Genomic DNA, 13,068 nt, shown 5'->3' on the forward strand with positions numbered 1-13,068 from the left:
CTGCCTTTACTCAGCCATCAAAACCAATAACACTATAGTATTCAAAAGTAATATTCAAAACAATATGGGTTACATTAATGTGACTGCCATTTTGGGGGCAATTACTGTATAATATCATAGTTTTTGTAAATAAGGGGGTATGTATTTTTGTAAGTTTCCCCCCAAGTCACTATTTTACAGTATATTTAACTGGAAACTCTTTCTAAAATGTAAATGCTCATCTGTAGTGATTTATATTCTTGCACATACAGTGGGGGCTAATGCTGCTGTCTTTACCTAATCTTTACTCTGGTAAAACACCCAGTCAATGCAATGGGAGTTTTGGATTAATTGAGTCTGCAGGATTTAACCCTCTATTCTGAAATCAGGTAACAATGACCCCGATGGTAATGATTACGTGCTGGGGGGATGAGTGAAAATTTCATGTGGAAAATGTAATTCTGAATTCCCAGACATTTGTGCAATTAAAACGGCAACCTCAACACTGCATTAGCAGAGAGCCAATCCCCAAGAAAGACTGCTTCCTCACAGCTCCCATTGCTTGCAGTGGGAAATGCACCTCACAAATATGAGCCAGGGTTAGTTTGTTTTAACAGTCCTTGTTTACTTTTTCAAAAAATAATTCTGATAATAAATAGGGAAAATGCATTTTTCCATTTGACCAAAAATTGCCTTGGCAAATATTTAGGGTCCAATTCTGATCTCCGTCACTCTGGGTATCAATCAGAGTAACTCCACTGAACTCAGTAGAGAACCAGCCTTCTAAAAGCTCTGTAAGTGAAAGGAGAATTGGGTCCGCAGTTTGCCAGAGCAGCTGCTGAGGTCTTCTCCAAACCCGTTCACCTTCTGGGTTGAGAACAAACATGTTCTATTTTTGACCCCAAAGGGAGTTATTTCAGGAAATTATAAGCTACTGAAATCAGAGGCTGAGAATGAAGAGGCCACGTTGACAGTAACTAGAATCAAAACAGCAATGCATAAGTGCATTCTGGCTAGAATAAGTGCCCATTGCAAAGCCTAATGTGGCTGGTAGTGAATGCAGAAAGGTATGCAAGTGAATACACATCAAATCAGTGGTGCTGGAACTAGGAGTGTTGGGGGTGCTGCTTCCCCCCCACCCCGGCTTGAAGTAGGAAAAACAAACACCAAATCCATGGTTTCCATCAGCAGCACCCCCACAATAAAAATTGTTCCAGCCCTCTTGCATCAAATGAAAGATCATTCTTGTGATGAATATGTGATAGCAAGAAATGGTGCCACGGGATCTCTTTATCATGCATAGCAAAGGCACCAGACCTCATCAAAGTAGGCACAAGCCGGAGAGAGTGAGGCCTTGTCTACACTAAAGGGAAAAGACGATATAAGCTACGCAATTTGAGTTATGTGAACAGCATAACTCAAGTTGATGTAGCTTAGATCTACTTACCGCAGGATCCACACTATGTGACGTCGACTCTCCCGTTGACTCCCCCTACTCTTCTTGATCTGGTGGAGTACAGGAGTCAACGAGAGAGCGATCGGCGGTCAATTTAGTGGGTCTTCACGCTAAATCGACCGCCGATGCGTTGATCGCTGCAGCATCGATCCTCCGGTAAGTGTAGACAAGCTCTGAGAGAATAACTCTAGAGCTCAGTGGTCTGGGCACTCACCTGGGATGTGAGTCACATTCAAATCCCTGCTCCAATGAACATTTAAGTATTTTAGACAAAGTGGAACAAGGCTAGGGCACTCAAGGGAGGTGGGAGACCTGAGGTCTGCTGGGCAGCAGGGGACGTAAAGTTAGCCATTGCTAAGGTAAGCCTAAGTCCCCTTTGTGGATCTAGCCTCGAGGGCCCAAATTCGCTGTTCAAGTAAATAAGCCAAATTCCATCAAAGTCCATGGAGCTGCAGCCATTTACATCTGCAGGGAATTTGGCCCGAAACATGCAGACTGCCTCTCCCTGCATTGCCATGCTCGCTGCTTCTCTGGCACCCCAACCAAGCCACGCTGGCGGCTTGGCCGTGCAGACCTGCTGCAGGCACCCGTCCTGCTCACCTTCTGAACTCTGCAGGGCTGGAGATGCTTCCTAAGGCCAGGGCATCTGACCCATTCTGTAAGAGGGCCCAGTTCCATTTCTATTTGAGGTCTGTGGACTGGGGTATTAAATTTAGAGCTTGATCACCCCAATCCCGCCGGGGTCCAGGGGAAACTGGCACAAACACCAGGGGCAGAATATGGCATTTGTGTAGTTACTAAACTTCTATTGTGGGATTTCCACAGGGACAAAGGAGATAGGTGCCCTACTTCTATTGACTTTCAATGGGTGTTTGGTGTCTAACTCCCCTAGGTTCATTTAAATGTTACAGCTTTAGCCAATACCATTGTTAAATATTTCCATACGCTTTTTGGCAGTGTGGCCTAGCGGATAGCGTGCACTGAACTGAGATTCAGGAGATCTGAGTTCATTTATTCGTAGAGTCCAAGACCCAAAGGGACCATTATGATCATCTAGTCTGACCTCCCATATAACACAGGCCAGAGAACTGTCCCAACATAATTCCTAGAGCAGATCATTTAGAAAAACATCCAATCTTGATTTAAAAATAGCCAGTGATAGGGGGTCCACCACAATCCTAGGTAAATTGTTCCAATGGGTTCTATTCCCAACTCTGACAGTGGCCTCTAATTTTGGACAAATCAATTTACATATCTTGCCTCAGTTTCACCATCTGTAAAATGGGGCTAACACTATCAACCTCCTTTGTAAAGCATGTTTGCAATCTACTGAGGAAAAGTGCTCTATAAGAGCTAAATATTCACTTCTTCACCTATACATTACTTATGTGGCTAGTGTCGTCCGTTTTATGCATCAAATTTAGATGCATGAGCTTTTGCTCAATGAACTCCTCGCCTGAGGAGATGGATGGTCACAAGAGATGCGCCCTCACCTTAGGAGACATGCAGGGGCAACTCCTGTATTGAGCATCTTGCGAAGTCTGCAGCAATGGAGCTCCCCTCCTACACACCTTCTAAGCTGTGTAATACAGGCCTGACCCAAAGCCCATTAAAGGCAATGGAAGGGATCCCATCCATTTCCATGGGCTTTGGATGAGACCCTTGGAAGATGCTTCTCAAAAGGTGTGCAGAAGGGCAACTCATTTGGCTAAAGCTTATTTGTATCTGCTGAGGCATAAAGTGATTGGCTCATAGACTCAGATTTTAAGACCATAGCAGATCATAATGATCATCTACTCTGACTCCTTGTATAACAACGGTCATAGGACTTCACCCCACATTCTCTATGTAAATGACATATGCAAAAGAAGCTACATGTAAAGCTATGTGTCAAACAAAGAAGATGCTTATTGCAGTAGAGAACAGAGGCTCCAGTCAGGATCAAGGCCTCATTGTGCAAGGTGCTGTACACACACAGGAAGATTCAGTCCCTGCACCTCACGAGCTAACAGTTTAAGATATGTGGCCTATCTGAACTGGGGTTGCATCCATCTGGCTTTCACCCAGACAATCCAGGTTTTGGTTTCTGGGTCTGGGTGCCATTTAGGGTTGCCTGATGCCTGGTTTTTGGGGACCTGGCAACCCTAAATGGCACCCAAACCAAAAGTCTGGTTATCGCAGGGGCAGGGGAGGCACCGGGTCATTAACCCATGCCAGACCCTGCTCAGCCAGGGCCGCTTCCTACCTGCAGGCAGGCTCCTTCAGACAATGCAGCAAGCGATGGGGGGATGGGGGAGAGGAGAGAGCGATGGGGGCCAGGCCTCGGGGAAAGAGGTGAAGCCTCTGGGGGGAAGAGGTGGCAAAGAGGGCGGGAGAGGGGGAGTGGGGACTTAAGGGAAGAGGCAGAGCAAGGGCAGGGCCTCAGGGGTCTGGTTACCAGAAATTAGAAAGGTGGCAAACCTATAAATCAGACCAGGGGTGAATAACTTTTTTAGGTATGAGAGACTTCTGAGAAAAAGTAATAAAAAGCCCCGATCTTCAGGGACACCAACAGATGAGGACTGTTCTGGTTAAAGTGGTGTGAATACCTGTATTTTTTTTGGTTCACTGGCTGTTTAAAAAAAAAAAATTGTATGTTTTGGGCTGACTCGAAACAATTGTTTTTTTGAAAATTTTGGAAAACCAAAAAGAAAAATCATTTGTTGCAGGTCGAAGGCAATGTTATATTCAACATGAAACAGAATGCTTTGTTTCATTTTCCAGCTTTTTTAAACTATACATTTTTTAAAAAGAAGTCCATTTCTGAACAAAAAGTCATTTTGCACTGAAAAATGGAAACATTTTGATTTTTTTCAGAATTTTTTTAGGCTTCTTTTCAACCAAAACAGTTTGGCGAAATCAACATGAATTCATGAAATATTTCAGTTGACATGAATCTGCATGTTCAGCAAAAAAAGTTTCAGATGAAAAATTTCACCTGGCTCTAGTTCTGATGTTTGTAAGTCAAGGGATACATAGAATGGAAGGAGTAAAAAAACCCATTGGAAGTTATTGCAGAAATGTTTAAACATTGCAATTTTGGGATTAAAATATCTTGAAAATGGCATTTGTGATTTAAAGTTTGTGCCTTAAAGTTTGTGAGAAAATGCCATCTGGTGGTAAGATGCAGCCTGACAAGTGGCAGGGCCTTTGAGAACTTTTTCACTAAGTTAGAGGACTGTGTGTGTTCATTATCAGAGTCTTGCTTTAACCTTAATTTGGGGAAACAACTGAGCTTTCTCTAATTATAATATGCCTTGCAAAGGCTCCTATCACGGTAGTATCTAAGCAGGGTCCTGATCTTGCAAAGCACTTAAGTAGATGCTTAACTACTACTGGGCGAATAGCCCAGTTGGCTTCAATGGGAGTAGTCACAACCCCAGATCCATACAGCATACCGTTAAACATGTACTTCATATTAAGCACATATTTCAATCCCACTGAAGTCAATGGAACTTAAGCACATGTGTAAAGTTAAGCACATGCTTAAGTGCTGCCTTTAGTTGGGATGGGAATAAGTGCATGCTTCAGTGCTTTCCTGAATCAGAGCCCACATGCTTAAACTTAAGCATGTGTCAATGTTTTGCTGGGTTGAGGCCCAGGACCTGTGCTGAGAAACAGCTGCCATAATTCCCCAGAGGTGGCCACATTTCAGTGGTGGGTGAAGGCTCTGCTTCTACAGATTTTGCAACCTGCTGTGAGAATTTGGGCTCTGTCTGGATGAAAGACACTCTGCAAATGCAAATCATTATGAATGTGGTGCTGTAATAACATATCTGTGCTACGTGCTCCAGCACGTCTCAGAATCATTTATTACGGAGCAAAGCAATTTGTACAAACCAGGGATTAATTGTTACAAAAGCACAAATAAACATGGCCTGAATATGCAAAGCTAGCCATTTTTTTACAGCATCTCTGCGTACTGCAATTAATGTAATGCTTTCCATCATGGAGGAAGGGCTGGGGTAGGGGAATACAGCTGCAAACAATCACAGCATTAAAGATAGTGATTTATTTTTAAGAAGGAAAAATGAATTTTTCCAGTGGTTTTAATAAGCACCAGTAAAATTAGAGCTGGTTGATTAATTCCCTTAGCAGGGTGGGGGTTCCTCTCCCATTGTTGCTTACCAGTTCGTCTTCACAGTCATCTCGTGTGAGTCCCTCCTCTTCTCCCTCCTCCCCGTTCAGTGGCTCCTCTGTATTGATTTCTGCCTCTGATGCTGTGTCGTCCTGGGAGATCTCACTTTTGTTCCCATCTGCCTTCTTTCGTACCTCTGAGAGACAAGAGCCGGGGCAGCAAGGTCAGGAGGATGCAAAGGAAATGGAGGCGAAGGAACAGTTTGGAGTTACACTCAAATAGTCCAATGGGGGTCAGATAGTCAGAGCCCATGAGGAGCAAGTTTATAAATAATCGGCATGCGTCTCTTCCCACACTGGGATAACTCCACTTACTCGGCTGGAGCTAACCCACGCCGGTGTGTGTGTGGGGGGAGAACTGGATCCAGTGACTCAACTCTGACCTTCAGGAACCACTTCCACAAACGAGGATGGGACTGCCATCCAATCTTCAGTGGTGATTTTGTGGGGTGGATGCCTGTCCACTAGGATCTGCACTGAGACCCGCCCTATAGCTCCTCACAACTCTCAGTCATTACACTACCGACCTGGGCTGGATTTGAACCAGCAAAATCGGGGGATAGCAGGATCCATGTCCTGTTAGCTACTCTGTGAATCACCCAGCTCCGCAGCTGTGGGTATTTTAAGCATTCTCCCCCCTTTTCCATGATCCAATGTCCGTTTGCATGGGAATAAGAGCAGGAGTCTTCTCCATTCCAGTAGCTCAGGCTGAGCTACAAAGGGCCTATTTTCCAACACCATCAACATTCTCCTGAAGTTTGTACACTTAAATTCACCCTCTGCACCACCCAAGTCCTCACATAGGGTTTAAGAAGCGGTGACTAGCCCATGTGCTTGACCTCTGAATAGGGGAGAATTCCGTGCCTTAGTGAAAAACATAATACAGCAAACCAGTCGAGTAAAACAACTCTACTGGCTGTAGCTGGAATCACCATGTCCTATCATCAGAGGAATACAAATTGACTAAGGCGCTGTAGCCTGGGCACTTACACCGCACCCTGACAGTCAGGGCGTTTACCAACTGGATTGTAGTGTCTGTTTAAGAATTTGGAATCTTACCCCTTTGGCAAAGAAGTTGGCTGTCTCTGCTGCTAACTCTGAAGGAGAAATCGATTAGTGCCTATGGCTGGGAGCATGCTTCCCCTAGACTGAGGCCCTGACCATGCAAAGACTCATATGCCTGAGTTGACTTGACTCGTCTCTTTAAAGTCAATGGGGCTATTTGCAGTGTGTAGGGTTAACCCCCCTGTTTAAGTCTTTGCAGGACTGGGGCCTGAATTGTTAAAAGTAAAAGCAAGCGAGATCACTGAGTGCTTGGATGCACATTGGCTCTGCCTCAAGCTAAACCAACTCAACAGAGCCAGCTCTAAGGGCGAGCAGGGCTGTTGCATTGGGCACCAACATCCAGGGGGCACTGTTGCGCGGTGCCTTTTTTTTCTTGCTCTGCTCTGATTGGCCAGCCTTTTTCATTCTTATTTTTCTCGGCTGATTGGCCAGCTGTCGGGTTTGTTGGGTTGTTTTGTTTTGGGTTTGTTTTCTGCTCAGCCACTGTGGGGGGTGGCTCTGAAAACTTTTTCCAACCTGGCCAGCTACATAGCTCAGGCCACTCTTGAGAGCCAGGTCAGGGTTATCAGGGCATCCACACCCAAATCTTTGCCAACTAGGGTTGCAAACCCTCCAGGATTGTCCTGGAGTTTCCAGGAATTAAAGATTAATTTTAAATTAAAGATTATGTCATGTTATGAAACCTCCCGTAATACTTACAGCCGAAATTGGCAACCCTGAATGCCAACTCAGGCGGGAGCGTTAGCAGGGACTGGAGGCATAGGAACATTTAGCAATGAAATTTGAAAGGATGACTCAGCATTGCCAATTCTCACAATTTTATCACAAGTCTCATGATACTTGAAGCCCCAGCTCCTCGAATCATGTGACGATGAGCTAGATTGTCAAAGGTATTTAGACACCTAACAATGCAATGGTGTCTAGCAGGATTTTCAAAAGTGCCCATGCTTTAAAAGGCATTTAGGCACCTCTCTGTATCTTTAGGCACCTAAATGTCTTTAAATATTTGGTGAATATCTCAGCTTTCTTTTAAAATGGCAAGTTTGTTTCTAGCCATCTTGGCTACATAGAAAAGCTTGAAAACATGACCCTAGTGTATCCCCAGGGCTCAGAAACCAGAAAGCTAGGAACCCCTGCCCCCCAATTCATTATTTTTGAAATTTTCCTGATTTAAAAGTGAAGCTCATGATTTCTGGGGACCTGACATGCTTTCTGAAACTCGTGGGGTTGGCAGTGCTAGATTTCAGAATCAAGATTCACCACGTTTTGTTGTGATTTTTAAGGGGGGTCCAGATTTGTGGATGGTGGGGTGGGGGGGTGAGAGGAAGGGGAAGCTTACCATTTCTCTTTTTCCTTTCTTTTTTGCTTGAAATAGGACAATTTTTGAGTGAGCATGGATTGAGTCTTCACTCAAACATGGATCAAGTCTGAAGCTTAAAGCCCACAGAGTTGTGGATTTCAATTTCAGGCAAAACTGAATTTATACCAGAAACACGCAAAGACCATTGTGTGCGACAATTTCACCAGTTAGCAGAAATATGGATTTCAAACTCCTCAGGGCAGGCACCTCATATCCATTTTGGTCTGCAGTGTACCCAGCATGCTCTAGGTGCTATATAAACACAAAATAACAGCATCTTAGAAAGTGGTGATCCAATGGGGTAATAACTTAAAGTAACAGCCAATACAAGAATACAGGTCTCAAGTGCCCAAAGAATGGCCTGCAAAGTCGAAATAACTGGTTTTGAAATGGGCTGCTCTGCATTTGACCTCCTTGCCCTCTCTCAGTGCCATTATGTGCAGCTAACTGACCTGTGCATGATTTCTGTTCTTCAGCAATCTGCTCCAATCTGCCCAGAAGAGCATCTATGTTGGATTTGATCTGTGTCAGCTCGGTTTTGATTGTCTGCAGCTCATTGCATTTCACTTCAAAGAAGAGAGGGAGAAGGACAGGCTTTATTCCATGTTGTTATTTTACATATTAGCGTTTGATTGGTTTTTAAAAAAGATTTTGGATTAGTCACAAAACCTTCAGCCCTAACAGAGCTTGGCAGCCACAGCAACACTGTGGAAATCTCCCAGTGACTGGGATGGTGGGGATGCAATCAGGGATAATCTGGGGTGTCAACACGGAAACTGTTCGGAGCCACTGAAGAGACGGGGTGGGGACTGCTTAAATGGGACATCCTAGGAAATGAGATGGGATATAACTGGGGCAGCTAGCAGTGCACTCCCAACAGGAGTTAGAGCTGGAGGCTGTTGTAACTGTATAAATATTATGCACACATGTAAACCCACTGCATGGAAATCCTGGGGCTGCCCGCCAGCCTGCTCCACTCACTGGGGGCCAGGTGGAATTCCAGGGGCCCTGTCCAAGAAACACTGACTACTGGCAAGTGGGACAGGTTGAGACTTTTGGGAAAAGCCCATTGCCTCTTTGCTGTCCCAGCAGTAACCTGCTCCCTCCTTCTCTGGCCTGCCTTTCTGACGTGATTCACTTCCTGCTGCAAGTTACTGATCATGCCATTGGGCGAGGTGGTACCAACAATAAGGGGGAGACAGGAGGTTAGGCTGTGGCCTGGGTGGAACTGGTATGAAGCCAGCATGAGCTGGGAACCACTGTTGTCAGGCTCAAACAGTTCCTGGCTAGCAGAGCTCCCCTCAGTCTCCATGTTACACTCCCCATTCCCAGCCACTAGCCAGCAGCACTGTAACTTTCCTTTCTCGGAACAAATTACTGTGTCCCATTCCTGCACACAGAGCTTTGATTGCTTAGGCCAGCAGAGTCTGGGAGCAGGGCTGCTGCTGTCCATACCAGAACTCACAGGAGCCCGCTGATGTTCCCAGCGCAGGCCTGCAAGTCCACATCCCAGGACAATTACAAAGTCCCAAACTGACTTTGGATGTTGGATCTGTATATGCGGACCCTGTGTTGGCATGTGCCAATGGGCATATGTGTGAACACTTGGGCAGCTTTGAGCACCAACGGGAGAGGTGCACATCTACCGAAATGGCATGCACGAATGTGCTGCCAGCAAATCTGGAGGGGGTACCAGATGCAGTTGCACATTTACTAGGTCTATTTTAGACAGAGCCTTTGAAAATCCAGCCTGCATCTTCACCCCTTGACTTTGGAAACCACTGAGAAGGCTTGGGCTGATTATGTCAGGACCCACTTGCTGCCAGTCCCCTTAGGGCAGGGAGAGGCCCAGAACCCACATGCTGGCGCCCCTGGAACAGGTATCGGGAGGGTCACATTTTGTACCTTACTCAACTTGCAGCAATGTCTGCCCCCCTGATTTTGGTTTATGTCGCCCACACCTGTCAGCAGGTAGCTGTGCTAGTTCCAACCGGGACGGGTCATCACGGTATCTTGGCCTTACCCACAGAGCCCAGGTGCATGGTCATTTCATTTCCCTTGCAATAATTTCCTCAAGCGGGAAGCTCCACACTTCACCCTCAGGCCCCAACTTTAGAGTAGCAGCAGGGCTGGATTACCCAATAGGCAGACTAAGCACGTGCTTAGGGCACCAGCAAAGCAGGGGGCACCAAAAAAAAAAAAAAGAGATTTCTTTTGGAAAAAATGTAATATTTCAAAAAAAGCGTCGAAGTAGTCATCATGGGAAAAACCAGAACTTTGTTAGACTTCCTTACACTCCACTCCACACTCTTCCCCCATTTTTCTGTTCTCTTTTTATTACTTATCCCCACCTAAACCAGGAGGGCATCCTACTAACGTAGATTGAAGTAATGCGAGGAAATCAGATCCTGTCATGTATTGCAATAAATTTATGTTTTATTATTGTTATATTCTTCTGAGTTATACGTACTTGATTCATTTTTTTCTTTCATATATATATATATATATATATATATATATATATATATACATAAAATAGTGTACGTTGTGTAATTTGTTTTGTTTTTTTAAGTTCAGATAACTGAGATAAGGGGCAGGATGAAACGTAATCAACTGAGTGGAGCACAGAAACATAAACTGGTGGAAGAAAAGAAACAAAAAACTAGTGAAATTTTCCAAAATCTTCCAAAGCGGACATCATTTTTCAAAGCGAATCCAACAGAAGTAACATCTTTTCTCAGTAGCACAGACATTGTTCCAAAACCTGTAGTTGTTTCAGAGACTGACTCTTCTTCTACTGGTGAAACAAACACCATTCCAGAACATGTGGATGTGTCAGAGACTGTAACTGATCATCCTACTCCTGGTGGTAAAACAGACATTGTTCTAGAAGGTATGGCTGTGTCAGAGACTGAACTTGCTCATGCTGTAAATAATAGGAGAAAAGATCCTGGTATGTGGGTTGATTTTAGTACCAATGATGTTGCTTACTGGATAGATCATGGACCAAATGACTGTCAACACCACACCGGGCCATTTGAGAAATCACGTCGGACTTTTACCAATGGCAAACAAACAAGATATTGTCCACAAAAAATACATTGTGGCATGAAAGTGAATGGTGAGAAATACACTCAAGAATGGCTACTGTATTCACCATCAACAGGGTCTGTGTACTGTTTTCTTTGCAAAATTTTTGCATATAAACCTTCAACATCCCGGTTTGCTGCAGATGGATCTAGTGACTGGAGGAACACTGTTTTAATTGAACATGAAAACAGCACTACTCACAGAGATTCAATGTTGACATATTTAAATCAAAGACAGTGCTTTGGATTGACACAAAAATTGGAAGAACAAATTAAAGGGGAGCGTGAATACTGGCAACATGTCTTGCAGCGTGTTATACCCTTTATTCAAACATTAGCTGAATGTGGTCTGCCTTTCCAGGGATCAAATGACACATCTGGAACATTGCATAATGGAAATTTCTTGGGATTGTGGGTCAGTTTGACCCATTTTTAGCAGGCCATATCTCAAAATATGGGGATGCTGGCAAAGGTAACCCATCATACTTATCCAAGACAATATATGATGAACTCATTGGTCTAATGAGTGACAAAGTTCGTTCAGCTATTGTGGATGAAATAAGTACTGCTGGGTACTCCAGTTTATCTGTTGACTCTACACCTGATCTTTCACATATTGAACAATTGAGTATTGTACTAAGATATGTGTCTCCCACAGATGGAAAACCAGTTGAACGATTTATAACATTCCTCAATTTGAAAAGCCACACTGAACTAGAGTTTGTATTCATGTTGACCATGTGGAATGAAATTTTACAACACTTTTACCACACAAGTCAAGCTCTCCAAGAAAAAGAATTGGATTTGAATTGGATTTGAAAACATGTGCAGACATCTGTCAATCATTAGCAGACCACTTACACACTTTGAGGAATGATTTCGAAAGATTTGAAGACATATCAAAAGATATCTTGCCTGATACTAACTACAAAGAAGCCCAGTCCCGCAAGCGAATCAGGAAAAAACAAGCAAATGATAGCAGTGCAACAGAAACAGCATTGAATCCTAGAGGCAAATTTTGCGTATCTACTTACTACGCTATAATTGATACACTTGAAACTCATATGAAGAGGAGAGATGAAGTGTACAAAGAAATATCACGTAGATTTTCTTTTCTAAACAATATGGACTTATCTGACGAACAATATTCACAAGGTTCCCAAAAGCTAGTTGACTCATATCCTGTTGACTTGAACATGAATTTCTGTGGAGAAGTACGGCAGTTCCACTGTTATATGAACGCAAAGTTTAATGAAACAGGAAAAATGAAATTCAGTCACATTGATCTTCATGACACAATATTGAAAGAGGGAATACAATGTGTATTTCCAAATGTAGAGATCGCACGACGTATTTTTCTAACATTGATGATTACTAATTGCTCCACAGAATGCTCTTTTTCTCAGCTGAAAAGAATAAAAAACCCTCAGAGAACAACAATGTATCAGGACAGACTTGATTCACTTTCCCTATTGTGCATGGAAGCGGACATGCTTCATTGAGTCAGCTTCGATGAACTTATCCAGAATTTTGCAATCAGAAAATCTAGAAAGAAGCTATTTTAATTTCAGCATACATGTAAGTTTTGAGTCATTTCAAAAAATAAAATTTTATTTTACAGTATAGTATTGTTTTTATTTTGAATTACATATGGGGGGGCACCATAATCTTTTCAGTGCTTAGGGCCTCTAAAGGTCTTAATCCGGCCCTGAGTGGCAGGGAATGACATTGCCATAGGTGCTGACTCTGTGGGTGCTCCAGAGCTGAAGCAACCAGGGAAAAATAGTGGGTGCTTAGCACCCACCGGCAGCCCCCCCGGTTAGTGCCTCCCCCTCCTCTCAGCATCTCCTGTTCCCCCCAGCTCCTCCCAACCACCGTGATCAGCTGTTCCGCGGCATGCAGGAGGTGTGGGGTGGAGGGGCAGAGTGAGGGCAGGGCATGCT

At 44.0% G+C, this 13,068-nt stretch overlaps 1 protein-coding gene across 6 annotated transcripts in view; it reads right to left on the minus strand.

Annotated features, from left to right (window-relative positions):
• The window catches only part of RALY (RALY heterogeneous nuclear ribonucleoprotein), a 277,650-nt gene that overhangs the window by 4,574 nt on the left and 260,008 nt on the right, over positions 1–13,068 (minus strand). For all 6 annotated transcript variants that reach the window (XM_073309892.2, XM_073309890.2, XM_073309888.2 and 3 more), the window contains 2 exons: positions 8,489–8,602; positions 5,603–5,748 (listed from right to left, as the gene is read on the minus strand). In XM_073309892.2, the coding sequence (XP_073165993.1) occupies positions 5,603–5,748; positions 8,489–8,602 (260 nt within the window). The remainder of the gene's footprint in view (positions 1–5,602; positions 5,749–8,488; positions 8,603–13,068) is intronic.

Source organism: Lepidochelys kempii, chromosome 13 (assembly GCF_965140285.1).
Source record: "Lepidochelys kempii isolate rLepKem1 chromosome 13, rLepKem1.hap1, whole genome shotgun sequence".
Lineage (NCBI taxonomy): Eukaryota > Metazoa > Chordata > Testudines > Cheloniidae > Lepidochelys > Lepidochelys kempii.